General features: G+C 44.4%; 2 protein-coding genes across 9 annotated transcripts in view; both read right to left on the bottom strand.

Annotated features, from left to right (window-relative positions):
* Positions 1-144: 144 nt before the first annotated feature.
* Positions 145-17,954, bottom strand: LOC138194539 (myelin basic protein-like). Of its 5 annotated transcripts, XM_069143349.1 has the most exons (7): positions 17,688-17,951; positions 8,656-8,760; positions 8,431-8,457; positions 7,255-7,284; positions 5,444-5,527; positions 5,257-5,290; positions 145-1,727 (listed from the first exon to the last, which is right to left on the bottom strand). In XM_069143349.1, the coding sequence occupies exons 1-6, from the start codon at positions 17,805-17,807 to the stop codon at positions 5,288-5,290; spliced, it is 369 nt and encodes a 122-aa protein (XP_068999450.1). In that variant the 5' UTR covers positions 17,808-17,951; the 3' UTR covers positions 145-1,727; positions 5,257-5,287. The 5 variants fall into 5 exon arrangements, with proteins under 5 accessions (XP_068999450.1, XP_068999453.1, XP_068999448.1 ...); XM_069143352.1 differs by lacking the exon at positions 7,255-7,284 and having other exon boundaries at positions 5,444-5,518; positions 17,688-17,954; XM_069143347.1 differs by lacking the exon at positions 5,257-5,290 and having other exon boundaries at positions 17,688-17,953.
* LOC138194537 (myelin basic protein-like) overlaps positions 17,954-19,480 on the bottom strand; it is a 47,264-nt gene continuing 45,737 nt past the window's right edge. For all 4 annotated transcript variants that reach the window (XM_069143343.1, XM_069143346.1, XM_069143345.1 and 1 more), the window contains one exon: positions 17,954-18,255. In XM_069143343.1, the coding sequence (XP_068999444.1) occupies positions 17,957-18,255 (299 nt within the window). In that variant the 3' untranslated portion in view covers positions 17,954-17,956. The remainder of the gene's footprint in view (positions 18,256-19,480) is intronic.

Raw genomic sequence — 19,480 nt, forward strand, 5'->3', positions numbered from 1 at the left:
TGTCGCACCTCTGTTCGACGTGATGCTGCGACCTGACCCAGTAACGTCCCTTCACTGTAGGTTTATTTGATTTTGTTATGACGCATCATTTGCCGTCGGTCTGGACAAAAGTAAGGACACACTTCAACACGCAAGACAGTACAGTTGGTTTTATAATATATCTTTTTTTAATTTTTTATTCTCAGTTAAGTGGCTGGTCATGTTTTATTACACGTACAATAAATGAGGAGGATGTTTACATTCATTCCCGGGATCCATTCAGAAAAAGAACAGCACTTGCAACGCCCAAGCACACGCAAACAGTAGGAGAGACGAACGCTGCACATCACACACGCCTGCTTTTGGAAGGTGGATGGAACTTCCTTCTTTTCTTTTTTTTTTTATTATTTCTCACAGAAAACTTCCACATTGTCAAGAAGAGTCACTCCACAGTTAGTTTCAGAGCACCTTTTTGAAATTGTTTTTTTTGTTGTTTTTTTTCCCCCACAAGACAAAAGGAAACACAGCTTATCATTGTATTTCATGGTAGTCGTGAAGAAAGGCACTTGTTGCTGAGCGCTGGCTTTTTTTGTGTGTGCGCGCCGTGCATGAGAAACAGTGAGGACAAAGAGACCTACAGCAGACTATGCTAAAGCACTGAGGAAAGGTCCGGCATCGCGCTGCAGCTTTTAAACTGCGCCATGAAATAATTCAGTTACGTGCAGAAAGGTAAGTTAGTCATGTCATTATCTCACGGACTGAAAAAGAAATCAAATTTTCAGTGACTATTGCAGATTTAGAAGGGTTAAAAATGTCACTTTTACCACAAAATCCGCAGCCAGCCTCATATGGTGACAAACATGGATCGACATCACGTTCATGACAGGACACTTAACTACAGCTGAGGCACAGGGGGGTTCAGTGAAAACACAGTGGGACCAAAATGGCTCTCCTAATAATGTAAAGTGTGTTAAATCGTTCACAAAACGAGGATCAAACACGGACGGGGAGCACGGAGAAAAAGAAAAACAAAAAAGGGTTCAGGAAGTGACGTAAGACGGCGTGACAGGACAGAAAACCGCTCTTTTCCCAAAACAAAAACGACCCGGCCTTTTCATCCCGTCGACATGCAGCAATGACGGTCAAGTCAGTCGGACTTGCACCGGCGCGAACCTTCAACCGCTCCGGGTCTGCTTCAGCTTCAGCCTCCGTTTGTTAGCGAAAATCATCTTAAGACGTCCACAGAAACTCAAGCACGACTAAATATATTTATATATATATATATATAGAGAGAGAGAGAGAGAGACAAGAGAAAGAAAGAGAGCCAGGACGGAAAGGGGGGGGGATGGGGGGTGGGGGTCATTCAGGCTGCACACGTGAGCGGCTTCGGGATCAACTTCAGCAAACATTTCACACCGGCGATGATGACCGCACAGAATAAAGCACAACGCATGCAGGGGAGGAAAGGTGGGGAACAGATTGTGTCGCTATCTACCAGCCAAAGGGGAAGGTGGGGGGTGGGTGGGGGGGCAGTAATAATGGGGGAGAGGAGGAATTTAGCGAACGTTAGAGTGTTAACAGAGGCGGAGGAGAAGGTGAGCGTAAGGGTCGACAAGATTTACTCCAGTCCTTCCTCTTTTTGTTTCGTTTCCCCCCCCGTGCTGTTGAACATCTGCCCTCGTGCTGTTGGAAGGGGTTTGTTGTCGAGAGGGACTTCAGCGTTTGGCTGGAGAAGCACTCCTGCTTCCCTGCGAGACAGACAAGACACATGATGAGTACGAGAGGGCGGCGGGTCCGCTCCGCCGCCGAAGGACTACACTGATGTTTTCCGGCCCGCCGGTCATTTCTCTCAGGAGGCGACGGCGGAAGTCGTTTCCGCTGCGGGACTTGCCAACACTGAGGCGATAAAGCAATTTCAGTGAAAAGATAATTGGAACGAAGAAGTTTTGACAGCAAAATTGCAAGTCTTCCCCCTCGATGACGGGCATTATAAATCATAAGCCGTTTGAAAAGATCAGCTGCCTGTATAAATAGTCACTTCCCTTCTCGGAGGAACAGTTAATGTGTTTTGTTTCGTCAGGTTTCATCGGGTCGTTCTTTGAGGCTGAGAGTTGTTGTCGCACATCTTTTAGTTAAGTGACCCTTTTAAAAACAAATTACACCGGGGCTTAACGTTGAAAAATCAATGTAGTCATTTGTTGAGAAATAAGCAGGTTAGTATGTTTGTAGGCGATATTCAGGCCTGCGATGCTGCAATAGGTGAAGAAGAATGTTTCAACCAGGAGAACAAAAAATGTATAAAATAAAAAAAAATATGATATACCGCATCATATTTGTGAAATAGCACCTTTGGAAATTACTACAGAATGAGTAAAACTTATGATAAAGGCAGGGAATGTTATATTAAGTCAAAATTATAAATGAGTCAAACTTATTCATGAAAAGAACACGAGATAAGGAGTCAGAATAGTGCATTTGTTTTTTTTTACAAATTATAAGAACAAGAGTATATACTAAGATACAATATTGCAGTTAGATGGTAAAATTTGGACTTTTTAAGCGTTACAACCTCGAAAACCTCTATTTTGTTCTTCTTGGGCGGCACCGATGTCGATAAGTGTTAATTGCAGCTTTTGGACTTCACTTCCTCAGACATCCAAACAGAGTTGCCTGTGTGACGTCAGTCAGTCTGCAGTCACACTGCTTCACACACAAGTGAGTCGGGCTCCATCCAAAATGTGCGGACTTCGTCCCAACACACAGCTCATCCAGCTCACCACGCGCTTCAAGAGGACTTCCTGCAGACCTCCAGAGAGTCGGGCTGCAAAGTTCACCACGTGTTTCTGATTTGATTTACCCGCAGTTCATTGCAGTACAGACACGCTGTAGGTTTTTGAATGGCCGACTAAAAAGTACAAAAGAACTAATTGTGATTGTGTAAAACAGTTCCTTTAAAAAACAAACAAAAAAAACAAAAACGTTACTTAATAATTATATTTAACCACGAAATTGAAATTATTTATAAAAGTCACATTTATGAGGAAGTACATTTTACAATTGTGGAATTTAATGTCAAAAAGCAAAAAACAAGTCCGTTTTTCAGTCAGTATTCAAAATGAAACAAAAATATAAATGTGAAGTCCAATTTATGAGACTGTAAGTCCAAATGTAATGCTGGGTTGAAATGATGAGCTAATATCTTACTTACTTCTTGTTTCTGTAATTTTCAACTAAAATTATTTTTTTAATTTTTCATAGTACTGACATAGGCTAGTATCGCACAATAAACAGCCTAAAAATTGAGAATCATTCCTTTACTTTCAGACCGTTTTGGTCAAGCTTTTCATCCCTTCAGGGGCACAAACTCCCAGTTTTCCCCACGTGTTGTTTATTTTTTGTGTGTGCTATATATTTCCAAATCAGACATCCTGTTGTTTTTTTTTATCACAGAGCTGTCTCCGAGACAACGTTGCTCCCGCAGATCAGAAACAGCAAGAGTAGAAGATTCTGAAACGGCAGAAAGATTATACAAATGAGACTGATCTCCAGGGACTTCTTAAGAAGATCATCCGTATCGTGGAAAGCTTTTCACTCTTCCTCAGAAAACGAAAGCTTGCCGACTTTGCTTTTGTTACAGCCAACTTTACATGTAATTCGTGATCTCTTCTGAAAGAGAACGACTCAGCATAGAGCACCGGAACAGTCGAGAGCAGCTGGCTGATTAAAACCTGACGGGGGGGGAAAAGGAAAGTGTGGGAGAGTGTAAGCTGCTCCTCTTCATGACAAATGTAAACAGATCAGAACTTATAACGAGTCACGCAGCCGTGAGCACCGCAGTCCGCGGCGAGTCCTAATGAATACGTGCTCCAGCTGAAAAGTTGGCTGAATATGAGACAGACCGAAATGTCCTGAAACTTTCAATGTGGGAGTTTGAAACGCTCCGTTCAGCTTCCTCACAGCAGGAGCGCGGAGTCCCAACTCCCCGTCTGTCCCCCCCCTGTTTTCTACGATTTATGTTTTAGGGCGTTTTTTTTTTTTTTTGTGAACAAAACGGCGATGGTGAGATGCTCGAGCGCAAACTTGAAAAGTTTCCGCTGTCTAATGAGATCTTGACCGAGAGCGCGCTCTGACACACACAAAATAAACTTCTTTTAATCGGAAGCTCGTTATTACAGCACCGACTCGTCTGACAAAGTTTGTGTTTCCATGTCGCCTCGCTGACGGACCTTTTTCTCTCTTTGGCCAACAGATGTAGCAGAAAACCACCATCAGCTGCAATGTTTATGACTTTAAAAAAAACAACAACTATTAGGCGTTGAAAGCTTCACCAATGAATTTTTTTTGTTGTTTAAAGCTAAAAGCTCATTTTTATGTCCTCGTATGTTAGCTAACGCTTGACTATTTAGACCTTGATCAGGCAGAGACTAAAATTAGATGTAATTTCAAGTTGTGTTTCTTTGCCAATATTCCTTCTTTTAGCTCTATTTTTGGTTTCCACCAACTCACGAGGGAAATATCCAACTTTTTTTTTACCAGCAAGTTATTAGGCTAACATCTAACTTTGCCATTTGGTACTTTAATCTTCCATAAATGTATTTATTATTCATATTTTAAAAAAAAATCTTACAATAGGATATGTTTATTTAAATATTTATTATTTATATTTCCCAATAGAACCATGGTTCATAGACTTAAAGCTTTTTTTTTTTTTTTATGAATGTCTTTTCCATTTTCTTTAACTTGAGCTGTTTTCACTGCAGCTGTTTAAGTTACTGGCAAACGAATGTTCAAAAGACAAAGGAAAAAAAAAACCTGCAGACAATCTATAATTTCAACACTGCGGGTCTTTGATCGGTAACTTTTTCAGGTACGCTGCGGGAACCAATTATCTGTTTTACATTGCGCCAACATTTCTGCAGCAGCGAGTCCTCCTGAAGGAGCCTCCGTGCTCTGCAAGCGATGATGACGTTGCATAATGAATGTCAGGTTATGCGTAAGCAGCCCGATCCTTCCCTTTGAAGCAGGTACAGAGTGTTAGGTGGAGACCCCGGTGGAGACCCCGGTGGAGCCTCATCAGACCTGAATCACCCTCCTCCGGCATGATTACACCAGCGCTGGCATAAAGCTCGGAGCGTGAACGATGATCAATCTCGCGTCTAAAAGCCTCTTATTATTCTGCTGCTGGCTGTAATGAGATTACGACGTCTTCCAAGCACATCGATGTCGAACAAGTGAGTTAAACTCAAGTAACCCTCCATCATGTATCAAGTTACTCACTCTGCTGCTGATATCATCATCATCATCATCATCACTGAGGCAGAAAAGACAATAGGGGCAACAAAGTGATTAGAGTGGGGGGGGGGGGGGGGTGAAATCCCTTTTCATTTGCCAGAAAAAAAATATGCACTGTAGGGAACCACTGGAAAACAAGTTAGAAAGTGTATTTATTTTTATTTTTTTTTACCATTTTGAAGATCCTAGTCAGGGTCCCTTTGCCGTCCCCTGCACTGGCCTTCTTGGCTTTAGCGGACTGTGACTTCTGGGAGCCCTGGCAGAGGGAGAAAAAGAGTCGAGAATGTCAAAAGAGTCTTGGAGGTGTTCGTCGGGGGATTAATATGTGGCTGATCTTTCTACAGAGAGCCTCCGGTTCCTTTTTCAGTTCTGTGTGTGGTGCTGCGAAGTTCAGAGAGTTACGAGAGATGTAACTATAATAAATAGGAGGTCCCTCTCCAGGCCGTGTTCAGGAGTGATGGATCGGTGCCCTCTCCAAAAACACCCATGGGGGGGAGAAAAACTAGGCATTGATTGTGGAGCAATGCACTTCTGCTCCACTTTTACACTTTAACAGTCTTCCGCCTCCGGCGAGGTTTTCATCCAAGTATTTGAACGATACAGGAGTTGGAAAAGCTGCAAAGTTAAAATATGAAAAAAAAAGTTTCCTGATTAAAAATGATGTTGAAAGTTTTCGGCAATTCTTCTGTTTGATGAAAAAAAAAAAAAACGGGAAACGTGTCGCATAGTCACTCACTTTCTAAAAACATGGAAAACAGGTATGACACGCTTAATATGATCTTAAAAACATGACAGGAAATGTTAAACCCAGTGTGACTCAGACCTCGAAGAGCCTGAGAGTTGTTCATTTGTCGTGAACCGCGCGTTTGGCAACAGTTCAAAATTTACACTCGGATGAAACGGCTTATTGAGCTCGAAGACTCCGTCCTTTCAAGTAAGTAACACAGAGGCGTGCTCAGATATGCACACACTTCATTAACTGTCATTTCCTTCTGTCTCTTTTCCCACTGTAAACAGCAATCAAGCGTGCTGACATATTGCAGTGCTGTTTCAGAACCATGGACAGCGCTGCGTTTTGTTCGCCGTCAGGCGATCAGGCTGGCTCGCCGGCGAAGACGTTTTCCTGGTTTATTTTTTGCAAAAGGCCGCAACCGAGGACGGTAGGCCGAGCAGCAGCAGCAGAACACGTAACCCGCTCATTGGCAAGCATGGACAGGATGGACCCATCGTCCCGACTGCTCCTCATGATCTTGGGAGAATATTTCATATCGTGGCAAAGACACAGAACCACGTGGAAAAATAAAAAAAAATAAAAAAACGGCCCGCAGAATGAAAGAATGCAGGAACGCGTAGAAAGATGATAACCTTCTGATTTACGATATCAAAAGATAACCTGCCTACCTTCAGGCAAAAGAATGATTGTCATCACAATCCCGTCCCAATTTTTTTTTTTTTTTTTGCCCCTCGTCCCTTTTGCCAATAATTTTCATACAGTCCCTGAGCAGAGTCCCTTTTTTCTCTTTTCCCCCACAGCCGCCCTTCTGCTGCTTCACACGAACGCGCGAGAACGTCGAATTAAAAGCAGATACTGTTGCCAAACGAAGCAGAAGGCAGCCTCACTTCATTCAGCCGCAAAGGTTTTTTTTGTTTTTTTTTCAAACGAAACAAGGATGATGAAGAGGAGACCACGGCCCGTGTAATCGTGAATATACAAGACACGCACATGATGAAGATGAGTCAGCCTGCCAAGTCACAAAATGGGAATTATGTGCTTTAAAATGGACTGAAGTTGGAAGGAAATGAGGGCGTTATCGCTGATGTATGGACTGATTAGGAAGGCATAAGTGGCCGATGGAGAGCGAGAGCCACAGGCGTCACGCTGAAGGCAGGTCGAGAGGACGACCTCGCTTGCTCCTTCAAGTTTAATTAGGCATGATGACTCCACGGTGCACTTTAAAAAAAAAAAAAAAAAAAAAAACCTACCAGGCCTATCTTGGCTGCTAGTCCTCTCCACTGGAAGTGCAGATAAACAAGAGACAAGGACAAGAGGTTGGAGGGAAAAAGGGGACACATAGAAAAAAAAGTGTGTGTCTTACTCAGCGCGAAGGCAGGACGGGAAGGAGAGGAGGCAGGTGGGAGAGTCCGGAGGAGTCACAGGGTCACGGGTGGGGGGGGAGGCAGGAACAGAGGAGGAGCGGGGGTGAGGAGGGGGGGGGCAGATATGGGGGAGGGGTGAGGAGAGAGGAGCAAGGCAGATGCTCACGTTGGAAAGAGCACAAATTTAGTGACATTCAGCAGCAACAAAGCCAAAGACACACCGTGTACCCTGCAGCATGCACACTGTTGGCCTACAAGCTATTTTACACCATTTAAACAAAAAATTCTGTAAACATTTGTTGCACGTTTTTGTACATAATTCAGACTGCATTGATGTGTTTCTGACGTAAATAGGTTTCTACCTTTGTTAAAACAGAGAACGAACGGGGAGTATCTTATGACATATAAAAGATTTATAAGTGATGCCATTTATTTTGGAATTATCGTCCTTTCGGCGGATGTTAATGTTGTTATTGGGCCACATTATTTCAGACTAAATCTAATGGCACACTCGGATCAAAGCGTGTCACAGTTACGTCGATCTACAACACAAAATGGTGTATTCGTTTCAACAAAAACGGCTAACAAAGTGAAACGGGCAGTCTCGGGTGAAGATCCTTTGTTCTGTCCAAACGGCCACACCCGAGCCGCGCCCCGTCCCCCGACTCCCTTCACCGACGACCCGGTCTCAAAGGGAGGAATCGCACGACCGTGAAGCTGTTCTCACGAAACGAATAGATTTTTGTGCTTTAGACCAACGTCGATGCGAGACGAGGCTCAAAGAAATGAAAAACTGAATCAAACATTCGGCTTATTGTCTCAGATTTTTTTAAATTTTGATCTCCTTCATTTTGTAAAGTTTTAGTTTCTCAGAGCGATCCTGTCCTGACTCCCCCGTGTCTTCGTTGTCTAAACAGTCTGATCAGGTGCAGTCGCTCAATGCTGACTGTAAATATTGGATAAAATATACTGAATACTTGCATTTTGTAGGTCTTTAAAGGGATTTTGTCTTTATGTGTTAATGTGCGCTTGTAAGTTTTGAACAACGTGAACCAGACTCACCCTGGACTTGGGAGGGGCGGGGGACACCTGAAGAAGAGTTCACGAGAAAAGGTAAAGAGGTTTTCGACAGAGTTAGTGAGAGATCAGAGGAAGTGAAAGCAGAACAAAGAGGCAGACGTGGAAGAACAGTCCAAGAAAAGCAACCACAGCTGAAGAGCTTTGAAACGTCTGACCCGAGAGCCTGCGAGCGTCCGAGAGAAGTAGCTCGTTTTAAACGTTACTCACGATCGTGCGGAAGAAGTGGACCACGGCGTTCTCGGCTCCTCGCTTACGAGGGGAAGTCACAGAGGCTTTCTGAGGGGCTGGCGAGAGAGCGCCTCGGAAAGAGCCCTGCAAAGAGAAGGAGAGCAACGGCAGACCTGCGTGTTAAATCTGTAGTTCAGGAAAAGATCCAGGTTTGAGATAAACCGAGTAACTTTACACAAGTCCTGTAAGTGACTTGATGTCTAGAAAGAATGTTAAACAGGTTCTTTATGTAATTTACTTCTGTTACTTGAAAGAGATCCTGATCAACTCATACTTTCTCAAGGACTCGTGCACCGGCGTAACGGGGGGGGGGGGGGGGGTGTCCTGTGTCAGTTCCATCGTAACATCTCCGACCTCGTCCTTAACGCTGACTTCATCGCTCTTCATCATGTAACTTCCTTCTTTCACCCCGGTCATACGTCCGGGTCATACGTCCCGGTCATACGTCCGGGTCATACGTCCGGGTCATACGTCCCGGTCATACGTCCCGGTCATACGTCCGGGTCATACGTCCCGGTCATACGTCCGGGTCATACGTCCGGGTCATACGTCCCGGTCATACGTCCTGGTCATACGTCCGGGTCATACGTCCCGGTCATACGTCCGGGTCATACGTCCGGGTCATACGTCCCGGTCATACGTCCTGGTCATACGTCCCGGTCATACGTCCCGGTCATACGTCCGGGTCATACGTCCTGGTCATACGTCCCGGTCATACGTCCCGGTCATACGTCCCGGTCATACGTCCGGGTCATACGTCCCGGTCATACGTCCCGGTCATACGTCCCGGTCATACGTCCCGGTCATACGTCCCGGTCATACGTCCGGGTCATACGTCCGGGTCATACGTCCCGGTCATACGTCCCGGTCATACGTCCGGGTCATACGTCCGGGTCATACGTCCGGGTCATACGTCCCGGTCATACGTCCGGGTCATACGTCCCGGTCATACGTCCGGGTCATACGTCCGGGTCATACGTCCGGGTCATACGTCCGGGTCATACGTCCGGGTCATACGTCCCGGTCATACGTCCGGGTCATACGTCCCGGTCATACGTCCGGGTCATACGTCCCGGTCATACGTCCGGGTCATACGTCCCGGTCATACGTCCGGGTCATACGTCCCGGTCATACGTCCGGGTCATACGTCCGGGTCATACGTCCGGGTCATACGTCCGGGTCATACGTCCCGGTCATACGTCCGGGTCATACGTCCGGGTCATACGTCCCGGTCATACGTCCGGGGTACTGTTCACGCCGACGCGAGGCGTGACGCCGACGCGGCATCCTGTCGTGGATCGCCGGGCTTATCACACGCTTTGGCATGACAGCGGGATGGTGTGCCGGTGGTCAAAATACGATTACTTGAAATGTTTTCCATAGGATGCTGTTCCTCTTCACCTTCTGCTTCAGCTCATTTGCAGACACCACTCGAAGCACTTCGCTGCATTAAGACGGGACTTCTTTCCTAAGTTGAAAAGTCATTCCCGGCTGCAGCAGCTCTGAATACCGAATATTACATCTATTCAGTCGGCATCGACGACAGCAGTCTCATGCTGCATATGGAACCAGCCTTGTTAACTTTAACTGTAAAAACGGTTGGCTGTGAGTCTTTAAAAACAAATTAAAGTGGCACAAACGAGCAGTTGAAGTTGTCAGTATTTTCAGTGGGTCGGGTTTTTAACAAAGGAGACGAATCGTCATTCCAAGGTAGACATGGAGTGGTTCGAAGTCGTACTCTCAGGACAATCTGCTCAACAAGGTTGGTTCATATGATCTGACGTTTATGCTTGAGTCAAAACTCTGGTGCATTTACAAAAAAAAACAAAAAAAAAAAAACAAAGAAAATCCTCCGGTTATTCACGCGAACGGCGAAGAGAGACAAAAGGTGAAAAGCAGAAATAATCTAATATCACACATCATCAACAATCTATAGCCCACGGGAGGAAATTCAAGAAAAAACCCATCATAACTCATTTCCACCCACTCAGTATGTTCAGTCTATTCAGTTTATTCATCTGTTTGTGATCCCCTTTGATGTAGCAGGAAACTGTGTGTGTGTGTGTGTGTGTGTGTGTGTCTGCGGTAGTTTATATATATGTGTGATCGTACATGTGTGTGTGTGTGTGATTGTGTGTGTGTGTGATTGTGTGTGGGGGGGGGGGATACAGTGCTATGATTCACGTCCATTACCTCACATCAAAGAACCTGAAGGTAACCAAAAGGGGGGCAAAACTTTCACCGCCAACACCATTACAGCATATGACAGCCACGCAGTGTGACCCTCCCCGCCCCCCCCCCCCCCCCCCCCCCCCACCCCCCCCCCCCCCCCCCCCCCCCCCCCCCCCCCCCGCGCTCTCTTTTATGGGTTTTGTGAAAACCCATAAAAGATAAGACCCCTCACCCGCCTGCCCCCCCCCCTTTACCACCAACCCCAACCCCTCTATTTCAACTATTTATTTGCCGCTGATGTCAGCGCGTGTACTCCAGCTCATTTTCTGCGCGTTCCGTAAACGACAGGAAATGGAAGCATAAATGGGAAAAAAAAAAAGAAAAACAAAAAGTGCAAGATGATGCCGAATAAGTTGTGTAACCGCCCTGGTACGGATGGAATAGTTCACTGCTGTAACGTACGTCAAAGTGAGTATCGCGCATATTTTGGAAAAATAAAACGCAACTGAGTTTTTTTCCATTAGCTCCCGGCATGCTGTTAACGATGACGGTTTTATGTTTCTGTTTATGTTGATGTTCAGAGACGGAGACGTCTTTTAGATCAGCGCTTGGTGAAGATCGTCTGCCAGTCAGTCCGGAGTTATGACTTCGTTTCCTGTGATTTAAGTCGCTCTGCTTTTATCCTCCGTCACCGTTTAAGTGAATCATCCAATTCTGCTGCTCGAGTCAGTGTGACAAGGAATGCTAATTGAAGAAAAAAAAAAGAAAAAAAGACTAATGTCCTTCCTGGATTTCCAAAAGCGTTGACAGTTTAAATCAAATTCAGTTTTCTTGTTGAGAGGGTTAGGCCCGGTGGAGGAGATCGATACCTCTCTCACATCCATCCATTAACCACCGAGCTGCTCTACTCTGAGCTGCGGTGCCTTTATTAATAAAAACTACTTTGACATTTTGCAATGTCATTTTTCTTTGGTTTGTCAGTCCCTCATCCATTTTTATCATCCTAGAATTTGTCAAAAGCTTTTAAAGCACTTTGAATCACGTTTGAGTTGTTTGAAAGGTTCTTTGTAATTAAAGCTTGATGGTTGATGGTTGATTCATTTGCTCGTCAAGAGTTCCATGATACCGCTCTCACATCTGCTGAAGGTCAGTCGACAGGCAAGGAACTGTTTGCTCAGCTAAGAGCGACGACCGGAAACCTCCATCACGGGATTGTCTGAAGCTGATGTCTGATGTTAAACAGTAATTCTGGTTGTATCCTACAGTTTCCAGCCGTGCTAAGCTGAGCGAAGAGCAACAAGGATCCATATTTTTTTTTACGATATTTGTATTATCGAAATCTCCTCCCCAAAAAATGAATGCTATCTTTGCGGTTCTCCTCTGACGTACTGAGCTCAAGCTACGAGCATCGTTTAGTCCTTATTTCTGGTCATTCTTGCAGCAGCTTATTTCTAGAATTTTTTTTATTTTTTTTTTATATCGATGCAAAATTTATAGGCGACGAGACAAGATTATGGTTTCCGTTTGTAGTCCGAATAGCACCGACCAGTCACGTGTCAAGTCTGTGGAGCCGAAGCCTCTCTGGAGCCAACCGTAGACTTTATATAAAAGTGGATGTAGCGCCTTAGAGGTCGGCTCCAAAAGGCCCTCCGGCTCCAAAAGGCCCTCCGGCTCCATAGACTCCCGTTCAAACTCTCTCATGAAATACAAAGTCAAAACATTTTTTTTCCCCACAAGTTATTTCTGTGTTGTTAGCTAAAGTCACTCCTTCTTCTTATTTTTCTGGCGGCCCTTCTGAAAACCATCCCACCGTTAATTTGAAAATAAGCCGTGGTTTCGGGGCCGTGTCTGTTTGATTGACAGGCCCGCGGTGTCGTCAGGTTTCCCCCCATCGGTGGCGCAGAGTGTCCTCGGGTTCCCGATCAGATCAAGTCAGACCCCCCCCCCCTCCCCACCCCGCTCGTTTGGAGTCCCTTCGGACTCCAAACCACTTCAAGCCAGCAAGATGGCGATGGCAAATATGAGACATCGAGGCCTCGTGATGCTCACGAAGCAACGGGGGGACGTCGCTGTCGGCAGCCGCTCGGAGCGAACCCACATCGTCTCTCAGTGGTGTCGCAGTTTAAGGCAATTCTACACAGGCCTCCTTTTTCAGGTCCAGAAGCGACATCCCCTTTTTATACAGTCAAGTGCTTCGTCTCAAGACATTCCCACGCAGTGTATTTCAGATAGTTGTGTATTATGAGCTGGATGAAATGAGGGAAATCGGGATTCAGGACACAGATTGAGACACAAACTCTTCATGCAGGTTAATGATCGCTTAACTGCCTCCGCGAAGGTTAAAGGTCACCATCTGGCCAGAAATCCGCTTCCTTACACACGGTGCTAAATATTTGATCCTGCGCAGAAGAAGTCCTGCAGATTCTTGACCTTAAAAAAAAAAAAAAATCTCCACCTTCATTACAATGAGCATCATAAAACGATGCGTCAGAATTACAACCGGCTTCGCTCACTTCACTGTGAGCACCTCTGAAGCTGGTGTTTTGCTGCCGCCTGCGTACTTTCTCATTGCAAACATGGCAGCAAATGCAGCAAAAAAATGTTTTTTTTTTTTTTTTTAGCTTGCCCTGCTGTGTAACCATGGCAACCCACAGAAACTACCGTGTGACGCGATACACTGAGTAACTTTAAACATGTGATTTATCCTAATGACAGCTTCACCCGACAGATCAAGGAAAATAAAATTTTAGTGCAACAGGAGTTTTAAAGTCTGATCTACCGGTCAGGGGAACGTTTATGATACCAATGAGCTAAAATCTCTTTAAACCATTTCCCCGATTTAAAGTTCAACTCACTTTGACAACCCCTCTCCGTTTACCACAGCCTTTACTAATTAATGCCGAAATGTCATCGTTATATTATTATTGCTAATTAGAAATGCTAAAGATTTTTCTGTAATTTATTTCAAAGGAACATATTCACCCCCCCTTTTTCAGATGGTCCCTTGATCATTTTTAGATTGAATTTGCCAGCAGTGCATAAACCAAACCCACAACAGAAATGCTTGAAAAAAATATGAGCACTTTTAATTTCTTCAACTCTGAGGCCACATTCACAGAGGCTGTCTTTTGTCTTTTTCATGTGTGGCCGATGAAGCGGGCTCGTTGTTAATTCAGCATTATCAATCATTTGCAGCATCCATTTAAATTCAATTAAAATGAAAAATCTTTTTTTTTTTTTTTTTTTCATTGAGCAATCATTTATTCTGACACCGACCGACTCTACTTCTGACTGTTCTTGAATTTAATCGCACATTTTTGCATCTTGTGCATACATTTGAAGCCAGAATTTCACAAAAAATAAAACTCACAAACACACGCATAAAGACTACAATAATGTGACGATACCTGTTGTGTGCATGTGACTCCAGATTCATTATTTTTTTAAATTTGTATGTGTCCAGGAAACAAGAACAATCAGATTCCCTGTTTTAGGAAGCAAACTGTGGGTGAAAGAGTGAAAGGTTTTACTTTGATTTGCACTATGTTTACATGATTGATTGACTGGAGTTGAAATGTATTAATTGTCGTTAAGGCTGACACTCCAGACAAAGTTGTTCTCTACATCTGGCTGCTTTTCTGTTTTTTTTTTTTTTTTTTTTTTAGGCTGAAGTAACACAGAAACATCACTTCAGAGTTGGAGAAATAACAAATCAGAGCAGGTTGTTGTTACAAGTTGTTAGCAGAGCAGTTAACATGGTCCATCATATCTTTACCACAGAAGAACAAAGACGGAGACATCAAGCCAAACACGCATTAAAACAAAACAAAAAAACAACGAGAGCGCTGAGGTTGTTGTTAAAGAGTTTTAATCAAGCAGATAATCCAAAAAGCTTCAAACGGGATCGGGTTAGGAACAGGTCGGCGGTCACAACAGATACAAACAGTTACACCGCCAAGTTGAAGGCGTTACAAAAACAGTGGATCGGCACTGATCCGCTGCTGGTTCAAATAAACTCTCAGGTTGGGGGTCAAGGACACGAGAACCTGAGGTGAGCAAACTGATGTGAGAGGGGGTCTCGGAGCCCCTCCCCCCCCTCTCCATCCAAGACACTGGGGTTAGAGTACAGTACCACAGACGTTTTGGTTTCCATCGCAAGCTATTCTTCTAAAATCCTGACTCGTGGGCATAATCACTCCCCCGCCTTGGACTACGTGACCGATTCTGTGTGACGTTCCACAAATTAGGAAGCAAATTAAAAGTTGAGAAATATTCTCGGTTCCTTCAGAAGTCATCTTATCCTCTTGAATGGCTAATTATCATGCAAACTTAATCCTCCCCTCCGATTAGCACGTCATTATCCCTGCAACTTGAAATGACTGAATATCTTGTTAGCATTTAAATGCAGCTGTTTTATGTCCTGACGCTGGAGTTTATCTCTTTTTTTTTTTTTTTTTTTTTTTTGGAGTCATCATACGAAACTTCTCTGTTTATCTTAACATTTCCTTGAAGCCCGGACTAAAACTTAAGACGGAAACTTAATGTCAATAAATCGGACAAAGGACATCAAAAAGCACAAGAGGTTTCTGTGTAAATAGCTCTACACCTGCCGAGCCTGAAAAAAAACAACCTCAATATTACTGAAATAAGCATGCCAAGGAAAAAGTCCAAGGAAAAAACACTGACACAATCGTCCCCACTAATACTGCAGCCTAGAAGTCAAAGTATCCTTTAAGAATGCCTGCGCACACAGACAGGCAGGGCAGATAAGAAATCAAGCTAAAAAATATCTGTCTTCATAATGTATTCTCTCTGGAAAAATAAGTGTTTGCAGCAGAAAGTTGGTGCAGGGTTTTTGTTTGTTGCTAGAGGCAACAGAGGCGGGGCTAACCTGTCATTATTTACTTGAGATGTGAACACTCTTCATTTGAAGGCAAATCCTTGGTGAATACATAAATATATATTTGTACAACTCTGTTTTTCATAAACTTGTCATCTATATGGAGGAAAACACAATTTTATGGTAAAAGCAAAAGAATGAAGAACTCAAGAAAAAAATTAAAAAAATACTGCGGCAAATTGGTTAAACGAATGATTCATTATTGTTCTGTTGACATTTTCCCTGAACTTTTTCAAAAGCAAAACTCTGATCAGCAGAAAAGGCTAAGGATTTCTGACGTACATATATAAAATCATGTTTATCCTGAATCTTACACTGAACACCATTTCATAGCTGGCGTAAGGCGCGTAGGGGAGGGGGGAGGGGGAGATGCATATTTTCATGCTGTTCATCGATTCCTCTGCAGTACCGAAGCGCTCCGATTAGCACTCGGCGGGGTTCGAAAAGCTGGACAAAGGAAAACAGCTTATGATCAGAGAGAGTATTTTTTTTTTTCTCCACAGGATTTAGCTCACTGTACCACAGCTCTCCCCTCAAACCACTATCGGTCATGTTCATGACAGTCGAGCAGCGAGCAGAAGTCACCGTGGAACATGTAGATCCTTTCATTCTCTCGGAAAGATTGATAAACGTCTTTCTGACTTGGGCTCAGCTTGTTGCCGTAGTGCTGTCAGGACAACTCGAGAATTTGCTGCTGGAGCCGAGATCCCTATTCGATCACCACTTCCTCCAGAGGGCACCGCAGAGCGCGCTGCCCACCGACTGGAAGGGAGCGAAACCAGCAGAGCTGAGCAGTCTGCTTCTTCGTAGCTGCAGCAGCATTGCCAAGCAGTCCGTCGTGTGCGGAAGTGGATCCCGGTCGGACTAAACGGATGGGCCGCCCGGCGCCGGGACTACAAATGAAACCTTTCCTATCGCGGTAAAAATAGACACTCGTTTCTTTTGGGCAAAGTGGTTCTTATCAGTCAGGTATATTTGACTATTCTCATATTTACTCATCCTAAAGTCAGAAAGTTGGTCGCTTGACAACACTACAGTACAACGTGATTAGAAAGCTCAAATGCCTCTGGATCATTTGTCTGCAAGATTCAATAAACCTGCTCCTACTTTATAGGATGCAAACTTTTAAATATTCCCAAATGGGATGATAACAGGCTCCTACTCTAATACACCTTATATGTAAATATACATCTCATATTTCTTTGATCATTTATAGCACAATGTGATCATTAACTTTGAAAGTGCCTTAGCAGACTGTGGTACCGTGCAAACAGTAGTGAAGTACGTCCCTGTGGCTGACTTTATCACAGATGTTTAAAAATGATCCCCGAAACACAGAAATCAAAGAGGCTCCCCACAAAGAAGCTGCATGAAGTCTCCGCAGATCATCAAACGCCTCTATAAAATCCAAAATAATCTACCAGAACGAATTCCCGATGATCATCTAGAGAAGTATCTAAACTGACACGCAGCTGTTCTCCAGTTTGATAAATGTTCCGTTAAACAAACAGCATAACAAACATTACAACATCACATCTGCAGATATATTCAATTTAACTGAAGAGGAAAATGCTACAAATGTCAATACCATTCAAATAAAAGATAAACCGAACAACATGGGAAGTTATCCTTAAATGATTCAAAAATCACAGCCTCTGTAATAAAAAGTCAAACAGACCCCACCCAAAGTCACGATCCAGAGTCGATTCAGTACCCATCAGCCGGTTACTGCGAATCGCAGGACGTCAGACTTTGGTTCACCATAAAAACAGCAATTAAAACAATTCTCCGTGACAAATATATAGCAACAAATTCTTACAACGTGTGTTAAAAGAAATAAAATAAAAAAAAAGTGGTTCTGGGGGTGAATCAGCCAAATGAACTGAGATACATGAGGAGGGTTGGTTTGTTTCAACCTTTACTCTCCCCGCTTCCTCACCTTGCCCTTCCTCTTCTTGTCCCCTCCAAAGAACTTTCCAATCTGATCCAGCAGGCCGGGGTTCTTCTTCCTCCGGCCCAGCCCGAAGGCGGCCTGCGCAGAGCTGCTTGCGGATGCCATGGTTGGAGTAGCAGTTGGTAGTATGTTTTGTGTTTGTCAAATGTGGGGTTCTCGTCTCTCTCTTAAATGAGAGAGCAAAAGGACAGAGGAGAAAAAAAAAGAGAAAAGAGAGGAGAGGGAGGAAGGAAAAAAAAAAGAAAGAAGCTAGCCTATTCTAGGTCCTGTTCGGGGCTGTCCGACCCGCACTCTGAAGCCGCTCCGCTGTGTTCCTGGATGGTCTGCAGCTCGTCCGATTCGGAGGGTCGCTCTTTGAAGGTGTTATCCTCTCGGCCCGGGGCATCTCGGGAGAAGAGGCGGGCCAGGTGGGGGCGTGGCGTGGCGGCGTCAGGGTCAGCTGTGCTGGCGGGGGTCCAGGGCTGGCGGGGGCCCTCAGCGCCCGTGGAGTCAGTCACCGCCGGCTTCTCCGAGACGCAGCCATTGTTCTGGTCCGCATCTGCCTCACCCAGGCCTGCGCAGAAACAACAAGGGTCATCTATGGGCTCGGGCCCGCATGGCACACAACAAACCGGAGCAGCACAATGGGCCCTTTTGATGAGCGCGGGCCCTTCCTGCTGCAGCGGAGACCGGCAGAGATAATATTTCACATTAGAGAAATTATTTCACATTATTTTGATCTTATTGCTTCCTGTATGCTGCTGTAGCGAAAAAAAAAATGTCCCCTCGGGGATTAATAAAGTAACTACCTAACCTAACCTAACCTAGAGCTGGATGGGGCGTTTACCTGCTGAGCTGCAGGACCAAATCTGAGATTAAAGACACGAGAAACTGAAGTATTCAGGAAACTCCTAAACTCACTTTTACCACCTTCTCTTTTCCGTTAACTCAAAGCAAAGTAGCAGGTGTGCTCACAAACCCCATCTTAATTTGATGAATCAGATTTATCTTCATTTTTTACAGTAATACAATCAATTCTGCGTTCAACCATTTTTTTTTATACAAAAATAAGCTTCAAATTGACACTAATTTGGACAGAAATCCGGCCGACATGTTTAGGTTTCGCCATTAATGCAACAGAGTCGACCCTGCATAATGCATCTCCCTACAATGTCATTGTAAACGAGCTTAAAACAAAGCATGTCAGTTGTATTTGTTCCACTGAAATGGAAATACAGCCGTTCCCCCAAAACGTCCACTTTGACAGTTATTCATTAAACTAGCCTGCTCCCACAGCAGAGGACATCCAGTGCATTCCTCCCTCTGAAACAATATCCACACTGTACTGACAGAAATGGTGTAGCACTACACCAGAGAATCTGCATGCTAATATTGGCCCAAACAGTGCTCCGTTGTCTGAGCTGCATAGTTTTTACAGAGAAACAAAGGGCCGAGTGTCACTAAAATAACTCCTATAAGTATGGATTTTCAACCCCATGCACGGTGACACTTATCTGATTCTGGACCCGAGAGCTGCGAGGCCGCTGTCTGTGGGTGCAGAGCAAGAACTGCTTGTATTCTATGTAGAAGTTAAGCTATGATTTGTTACAACTGTCGGTGCAGTTACTCCAAAAGAAGGCATCCAATAGGTTCTTTTGGCTAGACATGTCAAACAGGAAACGGAGATGAAGAGTCAGCGTTTCCTCTGTATGCATTTTAAAAAGGGGACCACTACGACATGGTTTTATTTTTGTATTTTTAGGGAAAGAGAGGAGAGTACAGCACAGGGCAAGGGCAGG

This window comes from Embiotoca jacksoni, unplaced genomic scaffold (assembly GCF_022577435.1).
Source record: "Embiotoca jacksoni isolate LCO1_2020_lvr unplaced genomic scaffold, fEmbJac1.0.p SCAF_11, whole genome shotgun sequence".
Taxonomy (NCBI): Eukaryota; Metazoa; Chordata; class Actinopteri; family Embiotocidae; genus Embiotoca; species Embiotoca jacksoni.